The 23,076-nt window shown below is 41.0% G+C and overlaps 1 protein-coding gene across 5 annotated transcripts in view; it reads left to right on the top strand.

Annotated features, from left to right (window-relative positions):
• Positions 1-23,076, top strand: part of LOC122793310 (protein RUFY3-like) — a 1,534,975-nt gene that overhangs the window by 967,658 nt on the left and 544,241 nt on the right. For 3 of the 5 annotated variants that reach the window (XM_044061194.1, XR_006363463.1, XR_006363462.1), the window contains exon 13: positions 18,340-18,459. The exons of the other annotated variants lie outside the window; for them this stretch is intronic. In XM_044061194.1, coding sequence (XP_043917129.1) covers positions 18,340-18,459 — 120 coding nt within the window. The remainder of the gene's footprint in view (positions 1-18,339; positions 18,460-23,076) is intronic. 5 annotated transcript variants of the gene reach the window in all.

The raw sequence follows: 23,076 nt of genomic DNA, 5'->3' as shown, positions 1-23,076 counted from the left end.
ACTTTGAAAACAATAAAATCATCAAAACCAACTTTATTTGCACCCTCACAGCCCCTCTACTTAAATATACAAACCCTGAGTTTCTACAACAGCAGGGAAAGGGCACATTCCCAATCTTAGACAATTCCTATCTCCCATTACTGGTAGTGCAACAAGATAATATAAGAAATGGTGGTCTAGTAACACTGATAGAAGGTAGATCAATAGATTAAAATGTATCTGATAAGAAACATAGTTAAATGTAATAAACAGTGTAAAACTAGTCTTGAATCTAAGGCAGTTATGATTGCTTTGGTGGTTGTAGTGATTGTTTTGGCTCAGAATATTAATGCTGAAGTTGCCTTGTCTATAAAAAAACTGTTTAAAAATCATTTCTGCCCTCAGGATGTATTAGCTGAGTCTTTTGCCTCATGTACACTAATAAACTCTACTAATAACACACTCTAGTACAGAGTGTGAAAGATGTATTTACACCAAGAATCAAGAATCCATGCTCTCTCTCACTCAAAACAGTAACATGGAGAAGGCTATCAATTTGCCTACCACTACATATGCTCATAGTACCACTACTCATACACGTAGTATATATCAAACATGCAAATCCACACACGCAGAGGTTCTCTCAAAAAACTTACCAAAACACCAGACACCTCCAAAACACAAGACTGCTACAACTAACACAGTCCCCACACCACCCATGATGCATAGGCTAGCAACACTAGTGTCTCACCCACCAAACCAGTAAGGCATAACACTCAAAAAAACTAATTTTCTTGTCATTGGATACACAATAGTCAGACACATGGATGTCCCACTCACCAATTTGGACAAGGAGAAAGTCACGGTCAGCTGCCTGTCTGGTGCCAGGATTCATCAGATAACTCATGCACTCATGTTTCTCAGCAACAAGTACCGTTGTGACTCCATCATAGTTCATGTTGGTGTGAATAACCTGAGACATACCTCACTGGACTATATGAAGAGAGACATGGTTGAGCTCTCTGAGTAAGTGTCCCAGGCAGGTATGTCCCTAGCCTTGAGCAGCATACTACCCTCACCTAGAATGATGCCACATTAAACAAAAAAAAAGATTTATTTCAATAATTGTCTCAGTTTTTGGTGTCATTCAAAGGGGATCAGTTTCTTTAAACATGGAATGCCATGGTCGACAATCCTCTCTGCTTTGCCAGTGATGGTTTGCACCTGGCACTTCTAGGCTTTTGGCTGCTGGTAAAGGCTGTTGCCTCCCCCATAGTGCCCTTTTTAGGCAAGGTCTTGAAAACAACATTACTAACAGGAAATTAACCAATCATAACAAAATGAGGGTCATGCTGTTAAATGTTAGTTGCTTAAACCAAAAACTGCACTCTGTGGAAGTACTTCTATCACTAGGAGATGTAGATATCTGTGCAGTCACAGAAATCTTGCTCAAGGCTTCAGACATTACCCCAGCCTTGCAAGGCTACAATATCTTCCACAACTTTAGACCGCAAAATGAACATATGAAAACCAACGGAGGTGGTTTTCAATCTATATTAGAGATAAACTCACCTCCATTCTAGTTAGACTGGACAACTTCATGGAGTTACTCCAGGCCCATGTCACAGTGTGTAAGACCCCCATTCAGATCATAGCCAGTTATAGATCATCCTCCGTGGGTCATGATGCCTACATGACCAAATGGAGACAATCCAAATTTTACCAAACACAAAGGTTATGGGGGATTTCAATTATCACACCATCAACTGGGCATCCCATGCTAGCCCTAATTCACTGGTGCAAAAGTTCCTTGAAGTTGTTAACTCAAATGCCCTGGAACAAATTGTTTGTACACCAACAAGGGGGACAAATATTCTGGATCTGGTCCTCACTAATATGTCTAACAGATGCACTGCCGCAACTGCCAGACCCTCATTAGTTAAAACTGACCACAAATCAGTCACCTTTGAGCTGGCACTAACACCAGAACTCACAAAGGGTGAAATCAGACTAAAAAACTTCACCAAGGCAAACTGTACTCTCCTAGGTAAAGGTATAAATGCATTCCAAGGCTCATCCTAAGCTGGAAGTGGTAACTACACCAAAGCTTACACTAAAGCCCTGTACAATCACTTGCAAAAGTTTATAAACTCAGCAGTACCAGAAAATATCAAAGCGAGGACCCCAAGTAAAAACAAGATGCCATGGTGAACATCCAGTATCAACAAACTTTACAATAAATGCAAAAAGGTTGCTGTCCAAGAAAACAAAGGCAAGGTCTCAGCAATGGAACAGCACCCTCCTCAGCTTCAACAGGCAAATAAGGCAACTTGTTAAATCCTCCAAGGACTCCTTTGTGAGAAACTTAGCAAGTACAGCCACGGATAACCATAAGGTCTTTTACAGCTACATACGTAACCTACAGGGTAGGACTCAAGCATGTGCAGAACTAGTGGCCAATGGTATCACACACACTGACCCCACAGAGATAGCAAACCTGCTAATTGATAGGTTTGGCAAAAACTTCACTCCCTTATTCCCTCCTAACTTACAACAAACCTTCCCCCCACCCTAAATATCTGAAGAGCAGGTCCTCAAAGCCCCCTTGTCCCTATGGGACCAGACAACATCCCAAGCTGTCTTCTAAACAGGATAAAATATGAACTAGCATCACCACTAAGTACCCTTTTCAGTTATAGCCTAACCACAGGCTTTGTTCCTGTGGAATGGAGAACAGTAGCAACTATTCCCCTCCACAAAGGTGGCCTAGCAACAGACCTGTGGAATTACAAACCCGTAAGTCTGACCAGCCTCATCTGTAAGGTCATGGAAAGTATCATTATGGACCTCATAAATAGAGACATAGGTGACCTCCAAACCCTGGATCCTACCCAATTCACCTTCGTGAGGGGCAGATCCTGCCTGTTAAATCTGGTGGATTTCTTTGAAAATGTGACCAAGGCCAGTGACAAGGGTAAATATGTGCACACAGCATGCCTCGACCTGGCAAAGGCTTTCGTCACAATCCCAAATTCAAGCATTACCGATAAACTTAGCAAACTGAACATAAACCCCTTCGTTGTAAGATGGGTTGCTAACTGGCTCACAAACCAGGCACACACTATAAAAGTGGGTGATTCCGCATCAACCAGCATATCTGTTACCAGTGAGGGCCAAAGGGGTCAGTGCTGGGCCCCCTACTGTTTGGTATGTACTTCATATAAGATCAGGTCAAAACTAAGGGGTTGTGGCTGTCCAAGTTTGTAGATGACTACAAACTAGGTGCAATTATTGTAACCACAAATGATGTTGGTATATTCCAGGAGGGTCTCACCCAGACTAACAACTGGTACATTAGTCATGGTCTCAAACTGAATGCAAAGAAATGCATCATCATTCCCTTCAGCACAAACAATGTCCCCTCACACTATCAAATCAACAACAATACTCTTAAGTACCCACAAAGGGGTAAGGGACTTGGTATCACAAGTTGACTGCAACTTTAACTTCGACCACCATGTGTCTACTGTAGTGTGGAAAGCTTTCTACGTGGCCACTTGATTAGTAAAGGCATCACCTCGATAGCAAAAGAAGTTATAACCTCCTTAAACTCAGCACTTATCTGGCCCATAATTGAGTATAATGCTCCATTTGACATGCACCTGCAGCAATTAGAGAGACCACCAGGGAAGTAAATAGTGTGGGAAGAAATAGCCAGGGAATTGTTATGGCTAGGCTTGCATAAGCCCTAGGGTTGATAGCCTAGTACCAACCTATGAACCTATGAGGTGTCTAACAAAGATCATCAAGGGGCTCCAGCATATGCCTTACAAAGACTGACAAAAGTCCCTGTCACTATACTCCACTATATGATTATAGACTTCTTATGGGAGACTTATGCCTGGCCTACAGAGCAATCCAAGGCCCAAACCTAATGAACTTGCTGCATATCTGTAAATAAAATGGGACTAGGGCTACCTGTTCCAGGGACCTAAATATGGCCTGCAACTTAAATAGGACATGCTGGAGGGACAGATTTATCTCCCAGAGACTGCTGCATCTTTGGAAAAGGCTACCAATTCATGTGAAACAGAGCACCTCTATGGCACTGCTCAAAAGGAACCTGGATGAGTGGATGGTACACTGTAAATTCTTACCAGGGATAGGGCCCACAACCCTTCTAGACATGGGCAGGCCTCACTAAATACAAGCTTGGGTATTGACAAGCATTTTTATGGTATTACATTAGAATGAAACAGCTAGACTTAAAATTACCTCCAGGTCGACAGTCTTCTAATCTGCTATGATTCTATAGTATATTAGTGATTCATTTTATTTATTCATTTTCATTTGTTAGCTGAGTAGGAAGACTTCAGCAGTGACTCAGGCCAAAGGTCAAGACAATTTACACAAAACAGTGAATGAAAAATACTACAAGCACATTATAAAGGGATAAGAAAGCAATAATTGCAAGTTATCATTTCTCACAAAACATTTCAGAAATCTATGAAACGGGGTATCAGTAATATTTGTAGTTGCAATAAAATAGATATGTCGAGTTCATAGGATCATAGGAGGTTACTCGGCTGTTGGCCCTAGGGCATTTACAAGCCTAGCTAAGTTATACCCTTTTTCCCTTATAGACCAAGAGACATAGTCTATATTAGCACATGAATCTATGATCAGCACTGACTGCTCCTGTCCAAGAGGGACATAGCTGAAACTGCTGGGGTAAACAATTGTCCAAGTTACAGTTAAATAGGGTCATTGAGGAGCTCTGTTTTACGTAAACTGGAAGTTTGTTCCAGAGGAGTGGCAACCTCTGGGACACATAGTTGTCTCTCTAGCAAGTTCTATTAATGTTGCAGGTTAGGTTAAGGTCCATAGATCGAGTGAGTCTTGTAATTTTATTTGCGGATGTGCAGCATTTCTATTAGGGCAGGGTCCAAGACTGTTCTGTAGCCCAGGCACAAGTCCCTCTAAGCAGTCTATATGACACAGCATACAGTGACAGTGCCTTCAGTCTGTCCATATAGGTCATGTGATTAAGGCCCTGAATTTTCTTGGTGAGAAACCTCTGAGGTCTGTCCTGCTGCTGGAGGTATCTGGTGAGATACATACAGAAAGAAGCATTGTACTCTATTATTGGTCTGATGAGGGATGAGTACAGGGGAGATATTCTTCGTGTTTCACTGTTGCAGCCATTACATTTGGGTAATCCTGCTGGCAGGTTGCCCTCAGCCGACCTGAATTCCAAAGTCTTGGGTCCTGTGTCGGCTGCTGTCGCCCCTTCCCTGACATCAGGTCATCAGGGTTATAAAAGAAGCAGCCAACGCCATTTTCTTCAGTCTTTCTTGCCGTGTGGTGCCCGAAGCAGAAGCAGTTCGCAAGTGCTGGTCGGCTGACTCCTCAGATTTTCGTGTTTGAGTTTCAGATCCAAAGTCTTCAATAAAGCTAAGTACCCCGTTGGGGAAACTTTTTTCTTGCTCCAGACCGATGTCAGAAAAAGTTAATAATTGTATTTCTTGTGGAAAGCAAATACCTCATAAGGATTTTCATTCTTACTGTATTCCTTGCCTAGGCCCTGATCACAACATTACTGGTTGTCAGTTTTGTGCTAGATTTAACCCACGCACTATTAAGCGTCGGTATGATTTTGCTTTAAACTTTTTTGGACGCTGGTTTAATTACCCTAAAATGTCATTGGATAGCCATCCAACTACCGGAGTTTACAAAAAATGCAAAGGAAAGGATAGAGAAAAACAACCAAGGCCCAAAACCGACGACGAAGCTTCTCCTAAGCCAATCGCCGGTTCTCAGTGAAGCGCTTTCACAGCCCCTGACGCCTGCTACTCTAGAGTCGCAGGCCGCTACTGACTCCCACCTGGAGTCGGCCATGCCACTGGATACTCAAGGTATTGGAGCCTCGGACGCTAATCCCTCAGATGGGTCCTGAGCCGCTGAGCAGGTACCGGCTTCTGAGGGTGTATTCAGACCTAAACATCTTTACATTAAAATGACTTCAGCTTCAAAGGCAAAGACTAAAGCACCTTCTAAAGCAAGGAAACAAATTCAAGAGCCACATGGACAGGCCTTTATGCCCAAAAAACAGATGCTCAAAATGGCCGAGGACTTGATTACCTTGATCAGGGGTTCCCATCCCCCACCTGATAAGAGGCCTAGGCAACAAGACACTGACTATGAATCTTCAGATCAGGTTTCTGTTTCTTCTGATTCCTCTTCTGATCAGGAATATTCTCTTCCCCCCTATGAGGATTCTGATGCTGAAGAATCTATACCTTCAGCATTTCCTCCTGAGGACTATTCTTTTGGGGAAACCTTGCAGACCATGAAGGAGCATTTCCACTGTGAGAGCCAAGATTTTTTTGAATCTAAAAAGAGGCTCAGGGATTTTCTTTTACTACCTCAGCACAGGCCTCTAGCCATTCCACCTATATTAGACATTGTAGATGATGTGTTTTCGGAGTCTAGTCTGACCCCTGACTCCCTACCCTTAGCTCCTGTTAAGCCTGACAGATATTACAGGGTTCCTGACTCGCACAAATTTCTTTTTAAAAACCCTGCTGCTGACCCAGAAACTATTTCACAGGGTCCAAAGGGAGTTAAGGTTTCCACTGCAAAAAACTCAACCCCCTCTGACAGGGGATTCAAGGGCACTGGATAGATGGGGAAAAAATGTTTACACATCTGCAACTTTGGCTATAAGGGCCTTAAACTGTCAATTTCATATGCTTAAGTATCAGCAACATGTCATGGGATTGCTTAAACAGAAAATGTTGTTAAATTCTGAATGTGCAGAAAACAAGGAAATGCAGGATTTATTCTATGCAGCAGAACAAGTTGGAAAACATACTTTGCAATGTGGTTTTGATTCTTTGGAGGCCTCCTGCAGGGCCGCAGTTACGGGTTCTGTAATTAGGAGGCATGTTTGGTTAAAGGAACAACATCTGCCTGATCATGTTAAAGTTAAATTACTAGATGCACCTTTACAGCATGATACTTTGTTTGGGGTTAAGGCAGAAGAGGTGTTAAAGAAAATGGAGGACAAAGCTAAATATATGCAAACTGTCAAAGATTTTTTATAAGTAAAGCCACCTAGGTTTAGTAGACACTGGCCTACAAAAAATTGGTCCTTTCCTGTGTCAGACAGACCTCAAAGGGGCAGATCCAGATGCCCTAGGGGCAGATCCCAGGCGCAAGGTTCTTATAGGCCCAAGCAATGGGGTGCTTCTACCTCCAAAGCTGGAGAAGATGTATCACAAACATACAGAAAACAGTTCCAATGACTTCCCCCTGCCTGCACCAAGCACTTATCTTCTGGCAACACCCTTAGGGGGAAACTTAGCACTTTTTTGTTCAAAATTGGTACATCATAACCCAGGACAAGTGGGTTCTAAACATAGTGTCACAAGGCTACAAGTTCAATTTCCATACTCTGCCAAAGACAAACAGCTGGCCAGATCTGCCAAAAAATCAATGGGCAGAGGCACAAAAACAAGTCTCGTCCCTCATGGACATGGAGGCCATTCAACTGTCCATGTGAGGTAGAGCACCTCGCTGGCTCTGTTCAAGAGAAATCTTGACCTGTGGATGGGAGATCGTAGGTTTACCCCGGGAATCATCTCTGTGTCACTGCTGGACAGAGGCACAACAAACTAATGGGTACAGTATTTTTTCATATAAGGGGTGGCGTAAGCCACAAAACTTTGGGCTAGGCTTATAAATGCCTTAGGGCAGATAGCCTAGTATAAACCTATGAACCTATGAACCTATGAACAAGTACCAGAGCAAGAGCAGGGACAAAGATTTTACTGAAGACTGTTCTTGGTACCCAGAAAGGACAAGGCCTGGAGGCCGATACTGGACCTATCTATTCTGAACACTTTCCTAGATATTCCAAAATTCAAAATGTTGACTTTGCAGCAATTTCTGCCCATGCTGGGCAAGAATGCTTGGCTTGTGACTTTAGACCTAAAAGAGGCATAACTGCATGTTCCAATCAGACAATCATGCAGAAGATACCTAAGATTCAAGGCTGGTTCAATGCATTATCAATTCTCTGCACTGCCCTTTGGCTTATCTACTGCGCCCAGGGTCTTTACAAAGTGCCTGGCACCAGTAATTGCATTCTGCAGACAAAGAGGAATACAAATATATCGTTACTTGGACGACTGTCTCATTCAAGCAGAGAACAAGGACATTCTTCTTCAACATCTGGCGTTTGTGAAAAGACTTCTAACATGCCTAGGGTACACAGTCAACAAAAAGAAATCAAAACTAGTACCCTCACAAGAGATAATATTCCTGGGTGCAAGCTTGAATACAACTGCCCAGATGGCTTATCTCACGCCAGACAAACAAAGACAACTGACCACCTATTTCAAAATGTTGACAACAAAGGCCCAGTTATCTGCAAGAAAAATTCTGCAGGCTTTGGGCTTCATGGCATCCTGCATCCTACTAATTCCATATGCAAGACTGCATATGAGGAAACTTCAATGGTACCTGAAAAGTGTTTGGACTCAACATTGCCACAGCCTGGAAACAGTCATTACTCTCATTCCCTGCCTGCATCAGGAGTTTCTATGGTGGGCAAAGGCTTGTCACCAGAACAAGGGACAGCCATTCAGATTAGCTCCAGCCAGGCAGACACTAACAACGGATGCATCAGACTATGCCTAGGGAGCCCACATGGCAGGAAGATGCATTCAGGGCACATGGTCCTCAAACCAAATGCATCTACATATCAATCAAAAAGAGATGTTAGCTGTTCAAAATGCCCTGACAGCCTTCAAGGACCTACTTCATCTGGGACAACTACTGATAAAGACAGACAACACCACGGTCATGTGGTATATAAACAAGCAGGGGGGCACACATTCTTACCCCCTTTGCAGAGTAGCCATGACCTTGTGGGACACAGCTTTGACTTACCAAGTACATCTGCAGGCACAATTCCTGCCAGGAAAGGAAAATACTCTGGCAGATGAACTAAGCAGAAACCTCATGGATCCCCATGAGTGGCAGCTGGATCCACAAGTCTTCAGCATGATAACAAGGAAATGGAGATGCCCGGACATAGATTTATTTGCCTCCCCTCACAACTACCAACTAAAAAGATTCTGGACAAGGACTTATCAGACAAGCATGGAAAATGGACGCCCTATCTTTCAGCTGGAAAAACCTATCAGTATATGCCTTTCCTCCACTGCCTCTCCTCCCCAAGGTGCTCCTAAAGGTCAGACAGGAGAAGCCAAAGATTATGCTGATTGCCCCAGACTGGCCCCGCCAGTACTGGTATCCAATACTAAGGAACTTGTCTCAACACCCAGCTTGGACCTTACCTGAAATACCTCATCTACTGTCCCAGCAAAACAATCAGATCCTGCACAGCCAACTCAGGACTTTAAACCTGGCAGCAAGGCGGATAATGTAGTCATACAAAACACACCTCTCAGTAAAGCTATGATGGATGTCATTCTGGAAGCCAGAAGGCCTAGTACTAGAAAGTCTTATGATGGAAAATGGAAGAGATTCTATGCCTGGAACCAGGCACAAGGAACTGATACACTGGTGTCAAATATTCCTCAGATTTTGCAAAACTTAACTGAGATGCTGGACAAAGGCCTATCTTTTTCATCAATTAAAATTCATGCCTCTGCCATTTCAGCACAATTACAATACAGAACCACCACTTTTTTCTCACCCTTTATTAAAGCAGCACCTCAGAGGAGCCAAAAATTTAAGGCCCCCAGGGAGACTACCAATACCTGCATGGGACCTCAACTATGTCTTGGAAAAGCTCACCCTGCCTCCTTTTGAGCCAGCTGCTACTGTTGATATGAAGTTTCTATCTTGGAAAACAGCTCTGCTCTTAGCAATTACTTCTGCAAGATGAGTTTCAGGGCTACAGGCGCTCATGGCTGTGGAACCTTTCATCATTTTTCATTCAAACAGGGACTCCCTGAGGACAAACCCAACATTTATGCCTAAAGTAGTGTCCAGTGTGGCTCTTAACCAAGCCATCCCTCTGCCAACCTTTTACCTAAATCCACAGAACAAGGGGGAGACAATTCTGCATTCTTTGGATGTACACAGACAACTTAGATTCTACTTGGACAGAACCAAAGCTTTCAGGAAGACAGAGCAATTACTAGTGGCATATGCTGCAGGATCACAAGGAAAGCCCATCTCAAAGCAGACTATTTCTAAGTGGTTAGGCCACTGCATTCATTTCTGCTACTTACACCATGGCAAGCCAGTGCCTAAGGGCATTAGGCCTCATTCCACCAGAGCTGCAGCCACCTCAGCAGCCTTTCTCAGGGGAGTACCAACCACAGACATTTTAGAGGTGGCTACTTGGAGTTCAGTGCACACCTTTACAAAGCATTATAATCTGCCACTCTACTCTACATCCAGGGCAGGCTTTGCCACTGCAGTTCTGCAGGGCCTCATAGACGCTCCTACTGCTGTCTAGCTCCAGCCTCCCAGCCATAGCTTTGGGACTCTACCCAAATGTAATGACTGCAACAGTGGAACACGAAGAACATAGTACAGTTATGTACACTTACCATAAATGTAGATGTTCGAGTGTATTCACTGTTGCAGTCCAGGTTACTCACCCACCTTTCCTCTTTTGGATCTTATCTTTCCTTTTTTGATTTATACTACCTACGAGGTGTATTTGCTTTTAGATGAAGGTAAAATTTATATTGCTGTTTTTCTAAATATATATATATAAATTTTGGCAACCCTTTTTGGGGGCACCTGACATCTGGGGCAAGAAAAACTGAAGAAAATGGCGTTGGCTGCTTCTTTTATACCCCTGACGACCTGATGTCAGGGAAGGGGTGACAGCAGCCGACCCAGGACCCAAGACTTTGGAATTCAGGCCGGCTGACAGCAACCTGCCAGCAGGATTACCCAAGTGTAATGACTGCAACAGTGAATACACTCGAACATCTACATTTATGGTAAGTGTACACAACTGTACTTTATAACCTCTTTCAATTCGGATGCTATGCCCTTACTTATGAGATTTGCAATGCAGAAGGTCTTCCTCATCACTGTGGACACATGATGATCAAAGTTAAGGCTGCTATCATTGTATGTAACAACTTGAAGAACAGCAGCAAGAAGAAATCTACAACTGGCCTTAGCACAAACACAGGTTTAATAATAATAATAATAAATAAAAATAAAAAAAAACTGTAGCGCCTCGGCTGACGGCCTTCCAGGAGTAATACAAAACACACAGCTTTACACAGACTTTATATAACACCATTCATCAATTAATTATTCAATTACATAGTAATTGTTTCCAATTAATCTCTAAATTTAAGCCTACAGGTACCATAGTATTGAACTTTAAAATATAAACAGATTCTTTACAAAGAAGTTTGTCCTTAATATCACATATACACTAATTTTCATAAAAACTTGCTCTAAAATAGAAGCTTTTAACAAAGAATAATCAGAATTATGAACTGTTTTAAAATGCATTGCAACATTACTTTCTATTTTACCATTCTTTATATCTCTTATATGTTCCTGTATTCTTACTTTAAATTTCCTTTTGCTTTCTCCTATATAAAATAAATTACAAGGGCAGCTGAGAGCATATATTATCCCTTCACTGTTACATGAAAAGCTACCACCAGGAGAAAACTTAATACCATTTACTTTCTTAAAATTTGTAACACAGAAACATATAGAGCAACCACTACAAGGGCAAGTGCCCCTCATGGCAGGAATTATGTGCAGTGTCTCGTTAGGCATAGAGAAAGAGCTAGAAACCAAAAAAATCTTTCAAGCTTTTTCCTTTTTTATAGGAAATACAATTACTATTTGCTATTATTCGCTCCAATTCCATATCTTGAAGTAAATATTTCCAACAGCTATGTAATATTTTATTAATCCTATTGCTCAGACTATTATACACTGAAACAAAATTATTCCTTTCTCCATGCATGACATTATGACACTGATTCAACCCCAGTCTAAATGCTACAACGCTTTGTAAAGACTTCTTAGTGACATTGTAGTTATAACCCCTGTTAATAAACATGTAAAAAGTGTACCTACACTCTCTTACAAAATCCATACAATCACTACAAATTCCGTGCATTCGAAGAAACTCCCCATAGTGTAGGGCTTCCAGCAAATGTTGGGGATGAAAACTAGCCCCATGCAAGGCTGCTATCAACCTGCATTCCCAAATCTCTCACCATTGGATTTGAACTTAGGGGGGTATTATTAATATTGTAATTTGCAGGAATGTCTCCTTTGCCAAATAGGATGATAATGCATTTTTTTTTATTAAGTTTAAGTCCATGGCTTTGGCATCAATCATTTGTAAGTGTAAGCCCATTTTGTATGTTGACGTCATTAGGGGATTCAATGATTACACCCAGTTTGCAGTCATCAGTGAACCTGGTAAGCCACAGCCCATCTATTTTCATCTGGACTTCTGAGAAGTAGATTCCAAACAGCAGCACTGATCCTTGTGGAACACCATTTGTAACAGGTCTGCTGGTAGAGGTGGAATCCCCAACTTTGACTGTACACATTCTATCAGTGAGCCAGTTGGCTACACATCTAATGACATACGAGTTAATTCCCTGCTGGGTGAGTATCTCAATGATGCCCAAGTCGGGGATTGTGTCAAAGGCCTTAGCTAAGTCAAGATAGGCAATATGTAATGTTTTGCCTTCATCCAGGGCTTTGGTGTCATTCTCAAAGAAGTCCTCCAGGTTTAACAGGCATGATCTGCCCTTAACAAAACCAAACTGGGTCAGGTTCATAGTTTGAAGGTCTCCCATATCCTTGTTGATAAGGTCCATGATGATTCTCTCCTCTCCATGGCCTTACAGAGAAGGCTGGTTAGGCTTAAGGATCTATAGTTCCCAGAGCTGGTTGAGGGGCCCACTATGTGCAAGGGGATTATGGCTGCTGATTTCCATTTGGCTGGGACAAAGCCAGTACTTAGACTGTAGATGAAGAGAGTACCCAGTGGTTCCACTAACTCCTGTTTTAGACCATTTAGTAAGCAGCCTGGGATGTTATTAGGTCCCATAGAGGCTGTGTTTTTGTCCTTGGAGAGTATGGTTATGATCTGCTCTTTGGAGATGCTAGGTAGAGGGCTGGTTACAGGTATGCTTTGGGGTATGTTTTGTGAGGATGGGGGGTGAATTTTTTGCCAAACTTGTCTGCTAGCAGGTTAGCAATTTTCACAGGTTCAGTATGAGTGGCACCATCCACTACTAATTCAGCATACATCTGGGCCTTGCCTTTTAGATTTCGGACGTAGCTAAAGAAAGCCTTGTGATTATTCTTAGCTAGGGATAGCAATTTAGTTTCATAGCTGGCTTTAGATAACTTTGCAAGATGTTTAATTTGCTTGTTCAAGCTGTGGAGGATGTTCTTCCTCTAGTATGACCATTCCCACTTGTTCTCTGACAACAGTTTCTTTCTCTTTTTATATAACTTATTTATGCTGGATGTCCACTAGGGTGGCTTGTTTTTTCATGAGGATCTTGTTTTGATCGGTTCATGTATGACTGAGTCTATATATTTGTAGAGGTGTTTATACAGGGCATTGGTGTACACCTCAGTATAGGAGTCATTGCTGTCAGTGATGACAGGGGAGTTGAAACTACTTATACCATTGCTTAGGAGGCTATAATTTGCTTTGGAGAAATTTCTCAACCTTTTTGCTGTAGGGAGGAACGAGGTCAGTGTGATCGTTACTTTGAATGAGACTGATTTATAATCAGATTTTACCAGGGAACACCCCACATTTGGGGTGGTAAAGTGATCTCCATGTTGGTGAGTACTAGGTTAAGGACGTTAGGGCCTCTTGTGGGGGTACATACTACCTATTCCAGGTTATTTGAGTTAACAAAGTCCAGGAACCTTAGGGTGAGCATGTTTGTGCTCATATACATTTCCCAGTTGATGGAAGGATAGTTAAAGTCACCCATGACCAGGGTGATAGGCTGTATTGTGAGTGACTCAAGTAGGTCCAGGCAGGCAGTGTGGCTTTTGTGATTCATGGTCGGGGACCTATAGCTAACAATGAAAGAGTCGTAGTGTTTAACCAGTCTTGAGGTGTATTTGTCCTTGATGAAGATGGATAAACCTCCTCCTCCTTTGGTTCTTTCACATTCCTTTTGTGGTCTGAATGTGTGGAAGGTATTGTAGCCTTGAACGGCTGAGGCACTCTCTGCAACCTTAAACCATGTCTCTGTGACTGGACAGACATCAACATCTTCCAAGGTAAGGAGTGCCTCCAGTGAGTGTAGTTTCTGATTTAAACTCCTAGCATTAAGGAGCATAACCTTGAGTTTGTCTCCAGAGGATGTTTTTATGTCAGGAATTTTCTTCTTATGACATTGTCTAAAAAGGCACTATTGGGGAGGCAAGTATCTTTGCCAGTAACTGAAAGCCAAGAGGTAATAGGCGAAGACCATCTCTGGCAAAGCAGTGTGATCTGTTGACCATATCATCCCAGGCTGACAGATACTGGATCTCCCTGGATTGACACTAGAAGCTAAGAAATTGTCAATCATTTTTTGTTTGTACTGAGGCATCATCCTGGGTGAAGGTAGAATGCTGCTTAGGGGGCTAGGGACATAACTGCCTGGGACACAGTCAGAAAGCTCAGTCATGTCTCTCTTTATAAAGTCCAGGGAAGTACATCTCAAGTCGTTCACTCCAACATGGACTGTGACATAGTCATAACAGTACTTTTTGTTGAGAGACTTGAGTGCATGTGTAATTTGCTGGATCCTGGCACCTGACAGACCACTTACCGTGACCCTCTCCTTGTCCAGCCTGGTGAGTGGGACATCTGCGTGTCTCACTATGGAGTTGCCTATGACCATGACATTTGGTTTTGAGGTGTTTTGCTTTAGGAGCTTGTTGGGTGAGACACTGATGCGTGTGTTTTTGTGTGTAGTGGATTCTGCTGGGACTGTATTGTGTGCAGACAGTTTGCACTTGGCAGGTCTTTCCTCTTTTGGTATACTTCTAGTGAGTACCTCCACGTATGTGGGTTTATTTGTTGTGCGCTTGGTTTGTGGAAGAGGTGAAGTGTGTGTGCTGACAACCTGTTAAGTATCTTGTTTGTTGTCATGTGAGAGAGAGAGAGAGAGAGAGAGAGAGAGACAGTATTGATTCCGGATTCATAGTATAGATACTTCTCTCACGTTTATTTTATATGTTTTAGGAGTAATAGGTTGTCAGTATAAATAAGGCAATTGCTACACTGCCTCAGGATGCCCATGTCAATAATGCTGGCTGGAGAAAGGGCGGGAAATTGTCCATCCATTTTGTCAAGTGTATTTTGTACTAAGTAGTGGGGAGTGGGCTAGATGGGCCAGGTTCTGCTGTAGGATTAGAAAAATCAACCAATCTATGAGAGAGATTTAGGGGTAGAAACCTGCATCAACACCTCAAAATGCACAGCTGAGTTCTTTTCTGGGCAGCAATGTGCAACTGTGTTGTGCATAGAGAAGCAGGGAAGCCTAGGATGGTTTACAAGAAGTTATCTGGGGGGAAATCGTCTTTCTAAGCCTTTGCATCTATACAAGACAGTGTCAACCCCTGCTGCACAGTGCACAGCTGCATGCAAGTGCAGTGCTTAAATAGCAGCGAGATAAAACACTTCTAATACAAACCAACTAATGGTAGAGCCCAGAACTGAGCCCTATTCCAACAATCCCCGACTCAGAGGGGCCCTGTACTGCACACTTCTGCCACAAAGGGGCAGTTGGGCTTTCCTAATGTAGGATGGCTGGTTTTAGTGCTCAATTTCTTGCAAACAGCCTAGATTCAGTACATCTGAATCCAGTCTATGCTAAGGATATACACAAGGTACTAGGATGTGAAGTGGAAAACAAAACAGGGAAAGTAGCTGCAACAGCAAAAAAAAAAAAAAAAAAAAAAAAAAGGAAGCAGTAAAACAGTAGAATATTGTTCAAGTGCAAAGCAAGCTTAAATAATACTTATTTTTCATTGTTCTCAAAGGATGCTTTGGACTTAGATTCGATTCACTCCACGTCTCTGGCTAGGTCGCCAAACTTGAAGCAACTCTGCCAAACTGAGCACAAAACCGTGCAAATGCGGCACTTAAATAGCAGTGAGGTAAAACAGTTCTAATGCAAAGTAACCAATGGTAGAGCCCAGAACTGAGCCCTATTCCAGCAGTCCCCAATTCAAAGTGACTAAAGAGAAGTGAGTGTTGCAATAACAGTGCACCAAGATGTTTAGCATGGGTTGTGGTTAGATTGGTATGTTTTCCTCAAAAATATGCTTTTTGAGATGAGTTTTGAGGGTATTAAGTTCAGAAGCTAGCCTGAAGTCATCCATGATTGAGGTCTGGCAGTTAGGTGCAATTTTGAAGAAAGCACTTTCAGTTCTGGTTAATTTGAAGAGTTGTCTTAGCAACAGCAGACCTTGTACTGATCTGAGCATGAGCTCAGCAGTTGAAGCAGCAGACTGGAAGAAATATGACACCTTTTGGCTTCCCAATATTATGATGCAGTTTTACCAGTTTGGTAATAAGAGATTTATGGCTGAGAAAAACCTTGCTTATTTCTGTCTGGATTGGGTGTTTTCTACAACCATATGTGACCTTGATTGAATACTCATGAAAAAAATCTCAAATTACCAAAATCAAAACTAAATGAAGCAGAATCCGAAAAGCAAAATATAATTCCTGGCAAAATTTCTTTAAGTGCAAGTGTTTCTCATTGTCTGGTCATGGGATGACGACAGTTCTTTAAGCATGTATACTGGTGCACTACATGTCAAGCTGCTGTTTAGTAATTTATTTCTGTATGTGTTTAAACATAATATATGTTAACAAAAACTGACATACTCAGCTAAAAAACAATTTCAGTCCAAGCCTCCATAATGTCTGTATATAGTTTTTTTTTGAGGGAGGGAGTATAAGGAAGAGTTTAAGACTACTTTAAAAATATGTCCTTAACATACACACACACACACACACACACATACATACATATATATATATATATATATATATATATATATATATATATATATATATATATATATATATATATATATATATCAGACACTAGGTCAGAATGGGTTTAAATGAAGTCTATGGCAATGTAAACTGGATCATTGGAATCTGTGTGTGTATTAGATACTTTGTCAAATTACTGCACCAGAATAAGGTCCACAACAGCCTTCAGTTATAGGTTTATACTGTGCCTTATATCCATTGTGGGTATGAAAGTCATGAAATCAAGAATGTATTGTTCTGCAAGTGATAAATCCAGGTGGCAGATGATTTTGGTTAAGCTTCTGCTTTGTTTGTATCTTTAGAACTCTTCTGAGTGCTTCTGTTTTTTTTACTACTTCAATGTGTTTACAATTTGCTAAAAGGTTTTAAAATTATTAGTCTATAATTGTCTGAGTTACTTTGAAAACAAATGATGGCAAAATTAAAGAAAGAATGCAGCTATAGGGTGATGAGTTGGCAGTTTATGTTATGGTCTTGTTTTCAGTTCTTCTGCTGTAGAAACCTTTGTCTGTACATTTCCCACTACACAGATATATTGGGTATTTGACTGACTGACTGCTGTGCTCTATGAACAGCTATATTTGTCCATGCAATGGCAACTTATGAATAAAATAAAATAACGAATTCTAACACTGTTGGTGTGTGTCTTTTCCTCAGTGCTGTTATCGTTGGAAGCAGAACATATATACATGCGTGTGTGCGTGTGTGTGTTTGTGTGTTGTAAGCAGGCTATATCTTTGATTGAGGAACCAAAAGCTGTTTTTTTTTTGTACATGTGCCTTTGTTCAGGGCAGCAAAGTTATGTCCTGTATCTTCTTTCACAGAGGTTTTAAACTTCATTCTCAGTAGACTAAGTTAACTGCTAAGTTATTATCATAAAGACACAGCAGAAAAGATGGTTGAGCATATCCTGTTGTAACATGCTTTAGACCTGAAAATCTCTTCGTAAGAGCCTGTAAGGCAAGAGAAAATAAAACATTTGTCAAAAATATTACTGAATACATATAAATCATATCATTTTGGAACTCCAACACATTGCTGTTTTCAAAAGTTATCACAAATATTTATATTTTGAGTCAGAAGGCTAACCGTTTTTTCATTTAATTAGAACAAAATGAAAACTATAAGCCTGTTTCACCTGTCTTTTTCAAGACTTAATCATTTTTGCATTTTTTTTTTTTGCATAACTCTTACTCTACACATGTTTTTGATTTTGTTTGAATTTGCTTCACTTCCCCTCCATGACTTATGTTTTACCACAAGTTCATGTGGCTCAAATCCAGATTACGACAAGCAGAGAAGGCTCGACAAGCAACCGAAGAGGCAAACAGGCTCTTCAAGTCTGAGTTTGGGGATAAGATTGCCAATCTGCAGCAGGAAGTGGAACAGCTTACAAAGCAACGGTAAAGTCATATTATACACTCCTTTATTGCATACTAAAAATAAAAGATTGTAAAACAAATCTGAATTTCCTATTTTGGAATCTACAGCCTTGTGGTTCATTTGATATGCTCTATAAGTAGGATACTAACTTGGAGAACACTAGAAAAATGAAGTGATATAATCCTTACTGAACCATTAGGTTTTACAGCACAGGCTGCTCAAGCCTTTTGACTACAAGAAATGTTATCAAGCGCTTAAGGGGAAAAACAAAACTGATAGGAGAGCAGGCTAATAAAGAGCACTGGAAGTTGAAGTTAACTGCAACAAAAACTGTCTGTTGACAGGTAACACATAGTAAGCTGTTTGAATTTTGTTTATCATGCTTAATATAAGGGAATTATTAGAAAATGCTAAGTTTCAGATTCACTGCATAGATTGTTGTGAGTATATAAATTGTATGTGTGTTTTTGTGTGTGTGTGTGTGTGTGTGTGTGTGTGTGTGTGTGTGTGTGTGTGTGTGTGCGCACGCGACACACACACAAAGTCATCTATATTTCCATATAAAATATTTAAAGTGAGCTGTTTGAACACATTTACACATACACATGCATAAGGCACAAAAACTTTTGATATAATTAATTACATCTCCATAGAAACTGATTGAAATATCACCACCGTTACCTGTTGTATTCAGATTTTTATTTTGAAAGGGTATATAATAAACCAGCTGAGCTTGTATTGTTTTGTAGTTTTTGTTTGTTCAAAATATCATGGTACTTATGTATTTATATTAAAACTTGTATGTAACAAGCAACCTGTACTAAATGCAGTGCGTCAAAATTTTTTTTATTTAACATTTGTTAACCGGGAAAGTCTGACTTGGAACGAGCCAGTTTTCAGCAGAGGCCTGGGCAGAAACACTCTAGACGCATGTCTTTGTAACGTGGGAGGAAACCAAAGCACCCAGAGGAAACCCACACTAATGCAGGGAGGACATGCAGACTCCCCATAGAATGCACCCCAGCCGAGATTTAAACCGGAGAACCTCTTGTTGTAAGGTGACAATGCTACCGCTGCACTACTGCGCCATCCAAGCAACATGTTTTGTCTCTATAATATTTTATTAATGAAAGTCGCAACAGTTGAATTTTATTAGGAGGATATTTTTTCTCAGAACCATCATCAGTGCACATTCACAAGGGGGAAGTTTCAGTGTGGTTTGAACACCAATGTCTGGAATAAATATTGTCTAAAATTTCTCTTTTACAAATAATGCTTGCACTTTCATTAATTTTTATTGTTGCTTATTGTCATATTTTATGCTGTTCTCTTGTCTGTTTTGCTTTCATTATAGGAAATGTTTTTGGACCTTGAGTTTTTTATGACTAGTCTATTCACAATATGAGTTTAAGATAGGAAGGGATTGTTCAAAACAATCACTATATCTAATGAAAGAAGAAATGGTTTGCAGAATCTCCACATTAACTAAAGATAGCAACAAGCTATGTTTATGGTATGTATTGTATGCTTTCAAACATTCCCTCAGTATTTTATTCCTGAGGCAAGCCTCACTATACCCTTAATATGGGGGATTTGCCCCCAGACCACCCAAATTTATTATTTTCTGTCTCAGTCTTCCCTGAAACACACTGAACTCAGGCAACTCAATACTTGCTATAATGAGTGGTAGTGATGTTGCTCTAATTAAACATAAATAGCAAAACATGACCAAACCATAAAAGTCTCCATGCTCAAACTAGTTCCATGTGTATGTAGTTTGGAGAAGTCTATCAACCACCATTTCTTGAGTGTGGGGAGAAAACCTGACCACATAGGTAAGCAGAGAACATAAACAAATCCATAAAAGCAGTGGCCCAAGGTCAGAGGCGAATCCCAGACAATACATTTGTAAGACAGAAACAGAAGACTTGCAGCTGAACTACAAGACTACCATTGATACATGCCTAGCTAGTCATCCTGTGCTAGGCCATTTGATCTGGCAGTGAACAACTTTTTGTGTACTAATTGCCTTAAACTATTGACTGTACCAAGTAAAATAATTGAAGGTGTTAATGATGTGGTTTCTGTTGTGGTAGAAATTGTGGTCTGCTGCCGACCCAAGCAGGTAGCCATGCTCTAAATATCTTCTGAGTGTCAGTGATAAACTGACTCCTACCAAGATATTTTTTGTATACTCTTATACCTTGTTTGTTTGTGTCTTTCAGCTTTTCCTGGTTAGGGGTCGCCACAGCGGAACTCCGGTCCGCTAATGATTGGCAGTAGATTTTTACGTACTGGCTTGCCAGGCCTAACGCACAACCTTCAATGAAGGAACACCCATTCATGCATGTCACTACACAGAAGACGCTCTAACTGAGAATCGAACAGGCAACGTCTAACTGTGAGGCAACAATGCTACCTCAGCACCACCACCGCAGTACTATATACTCTTATACCCATAATATTAAAAAACTTGCAGTTTGAAACAACTGATGTCATATACTTGGATGAATGATATTTTATGCATTTTAGGCATAAAGAAACCTTGTATGCTTCAATACTGTCGAAATAAATTCACAATGTGCTAAAGATTTAGGCTGCTGTAGAAGCAGGTCCAGATCACTTTAATATTCCTTAGGAACACATGAAAAACACTAGGTAAGTGATCACAGTGACCATAAAATGTCTAAACATATACATGTTTAAGTAGACAGACTTAAAAGTTCTTACTAACCTTTTAAAAGACACAGTAGTGCTCACCTCCCAAATTGAGCAGGAGCACATGTCATAATTCTGGTGTGAATTTGTGTCTGTCCAGTCATTAAGTCTACCCTTAAACATAACCAAACTAGTCCCCTGACCTGCAGTGGTAGCTTATTCACTAGATTAGGAATATGCGATATTAAGAACCGATCCTTGCAGGAAGTCTTGTTTGTTTGTTGGTGCAGAGTTGGGTCCCTTGTATGGCTGCTACTGCTTTTGTGAAGACGTAGACAGTTAAATAAGATTGGTTCTTTCATGGCTCAAAAAGAAAGAAACAGGTCATCTTAGAGCAGCTGATAGACTATGGCACATAAGACGAGTTATCCTAATCCATCAGGACAATTGAAGCATAGAAGGCTTTTCATTTTTTTTGTTAGAAATATTTGGGGACTTTTCAGTTCAGTGATATGTTTGCATTTTTACATACCAATTGTGATACTGTATTCAGTGATAGGTCTGAATGGAAGAGTACAGTGGTAGGGTAATGTATTTGGGTCTTGAAGATATTCCCTTAGAAATTAAGTAGGCTACATGAAAGAATTTCCTGACAATGGTGGAAAAAAGACGATTGAATGAGAGTGTTACCCACATACGTACCCAAGTCTCTTATGGTAATATCTGTCTGAAGCAGAGTACAGTTTATAGTACATGAGATGGAAACAGTTTTTTTTTTTGGTGAAAAATATTTCATACTGGACTGTTTTGTATTTAGCTGGAAACCATTTTTCATACATCAGGTATCTGCATATTATGGCCCTTACTGGAGCCGCTCAATGGATGAATGGATAACAGTGCCAAGCTTGTATTTATCTGCAAATGTGGTCAACCACACTTCGGGTATGGTGGCTTATATGTCTGCAAAGTAAATGCCAAACAGGAGAGAGCCAGTGCTTCTCTGTTGTGCTTTACTAGTTACACTATTACATTCGGTGCTTATGGCTATATTGAACAACTAATTTGCAATCCAGTGGACAACATTGGGATTTACATTGTTTGTCTAATTTTTCAGTTACATCAACAAGAGGAATAGTGTAATAAAGATCATACCTGCAGTGGTGTACATGGAATGACCGCTGTGTGCAACATCTATAACATTTTCAAAGATATTACTAGGTTTTGTATTGAGGATCTGCTCTATATAAAATTATACCAAACTGACTGTGGTGTAGATTGTGATGCCCGTGCCCTGGCCCAGCAATCAAGGAGCCTCAATCCTCACCACTAACACCAGTGAGGGGCATCTCATATAGGAGGAAAGGATAACAAATACACACAGTAAAGTGAAATTTCCCTTAAGAGCACACAGAGATTATAGTCAGTCCAGGGCTGGTTGCTCCCTTGCTCTCCAGGTCGCCTATAAGACTCCCCACTGGCACAGCTATAGGGTCCAGATCTCAGCCAGCTGGGCAAGCTAAAATCTCCAGCACCCTCTCTGTCCAACCAGTGCTTCGTGTCCCTGCCCAAGCAGCTGACAAACACACACTTTGAGATAAGAGTTTATACAACCGCACATACACTTCAGATGAAGGCTGGCACAGGTTCTCCAGCTGTGCCCCTTTTACCCAGACTATACGGCAGAAATCACTGCCACCACCCAGCTAATATTTATCAGCTACTCAAAGGCCCTTAAACGGATGTCCAATTATTACTGTGCAATATTATTATCCAATTGGTAGTATAACTAAACAGTCAAGGCTTATTAGAGTGACTTGGTACAGTAATCACTATGAATATGCGGGTACCTGTCAAATCTTTGAACGCTCAAAATTTTGAACTTTACATGGTCGAGACCAAACATTCGAAATTTGAGTGCTCGAAGATAGACTTTCAATGGCACCATACGGTGCAGATAGGGAGAATTTCCCTTTTCTGCA

This window comes from Protopterus annectens, chromosome 2.part0, assembly GCF_019279795.1.
Source record: "Protopterus annectens isolate FY-2018-M chromosome 2.part0, PAN1.0, whole genome shotgun sequence".
Lineage (NCBI taxonomy): Eukaryota > Metazoa > Chordata > Ceratodontiformes > Protopteridae > Protopterus > Protopterus annectens.
Note: the sequence above shows the minus strand (reverse complement) of the source record. Positions and strands in the feature narration are given on the sequence as shown.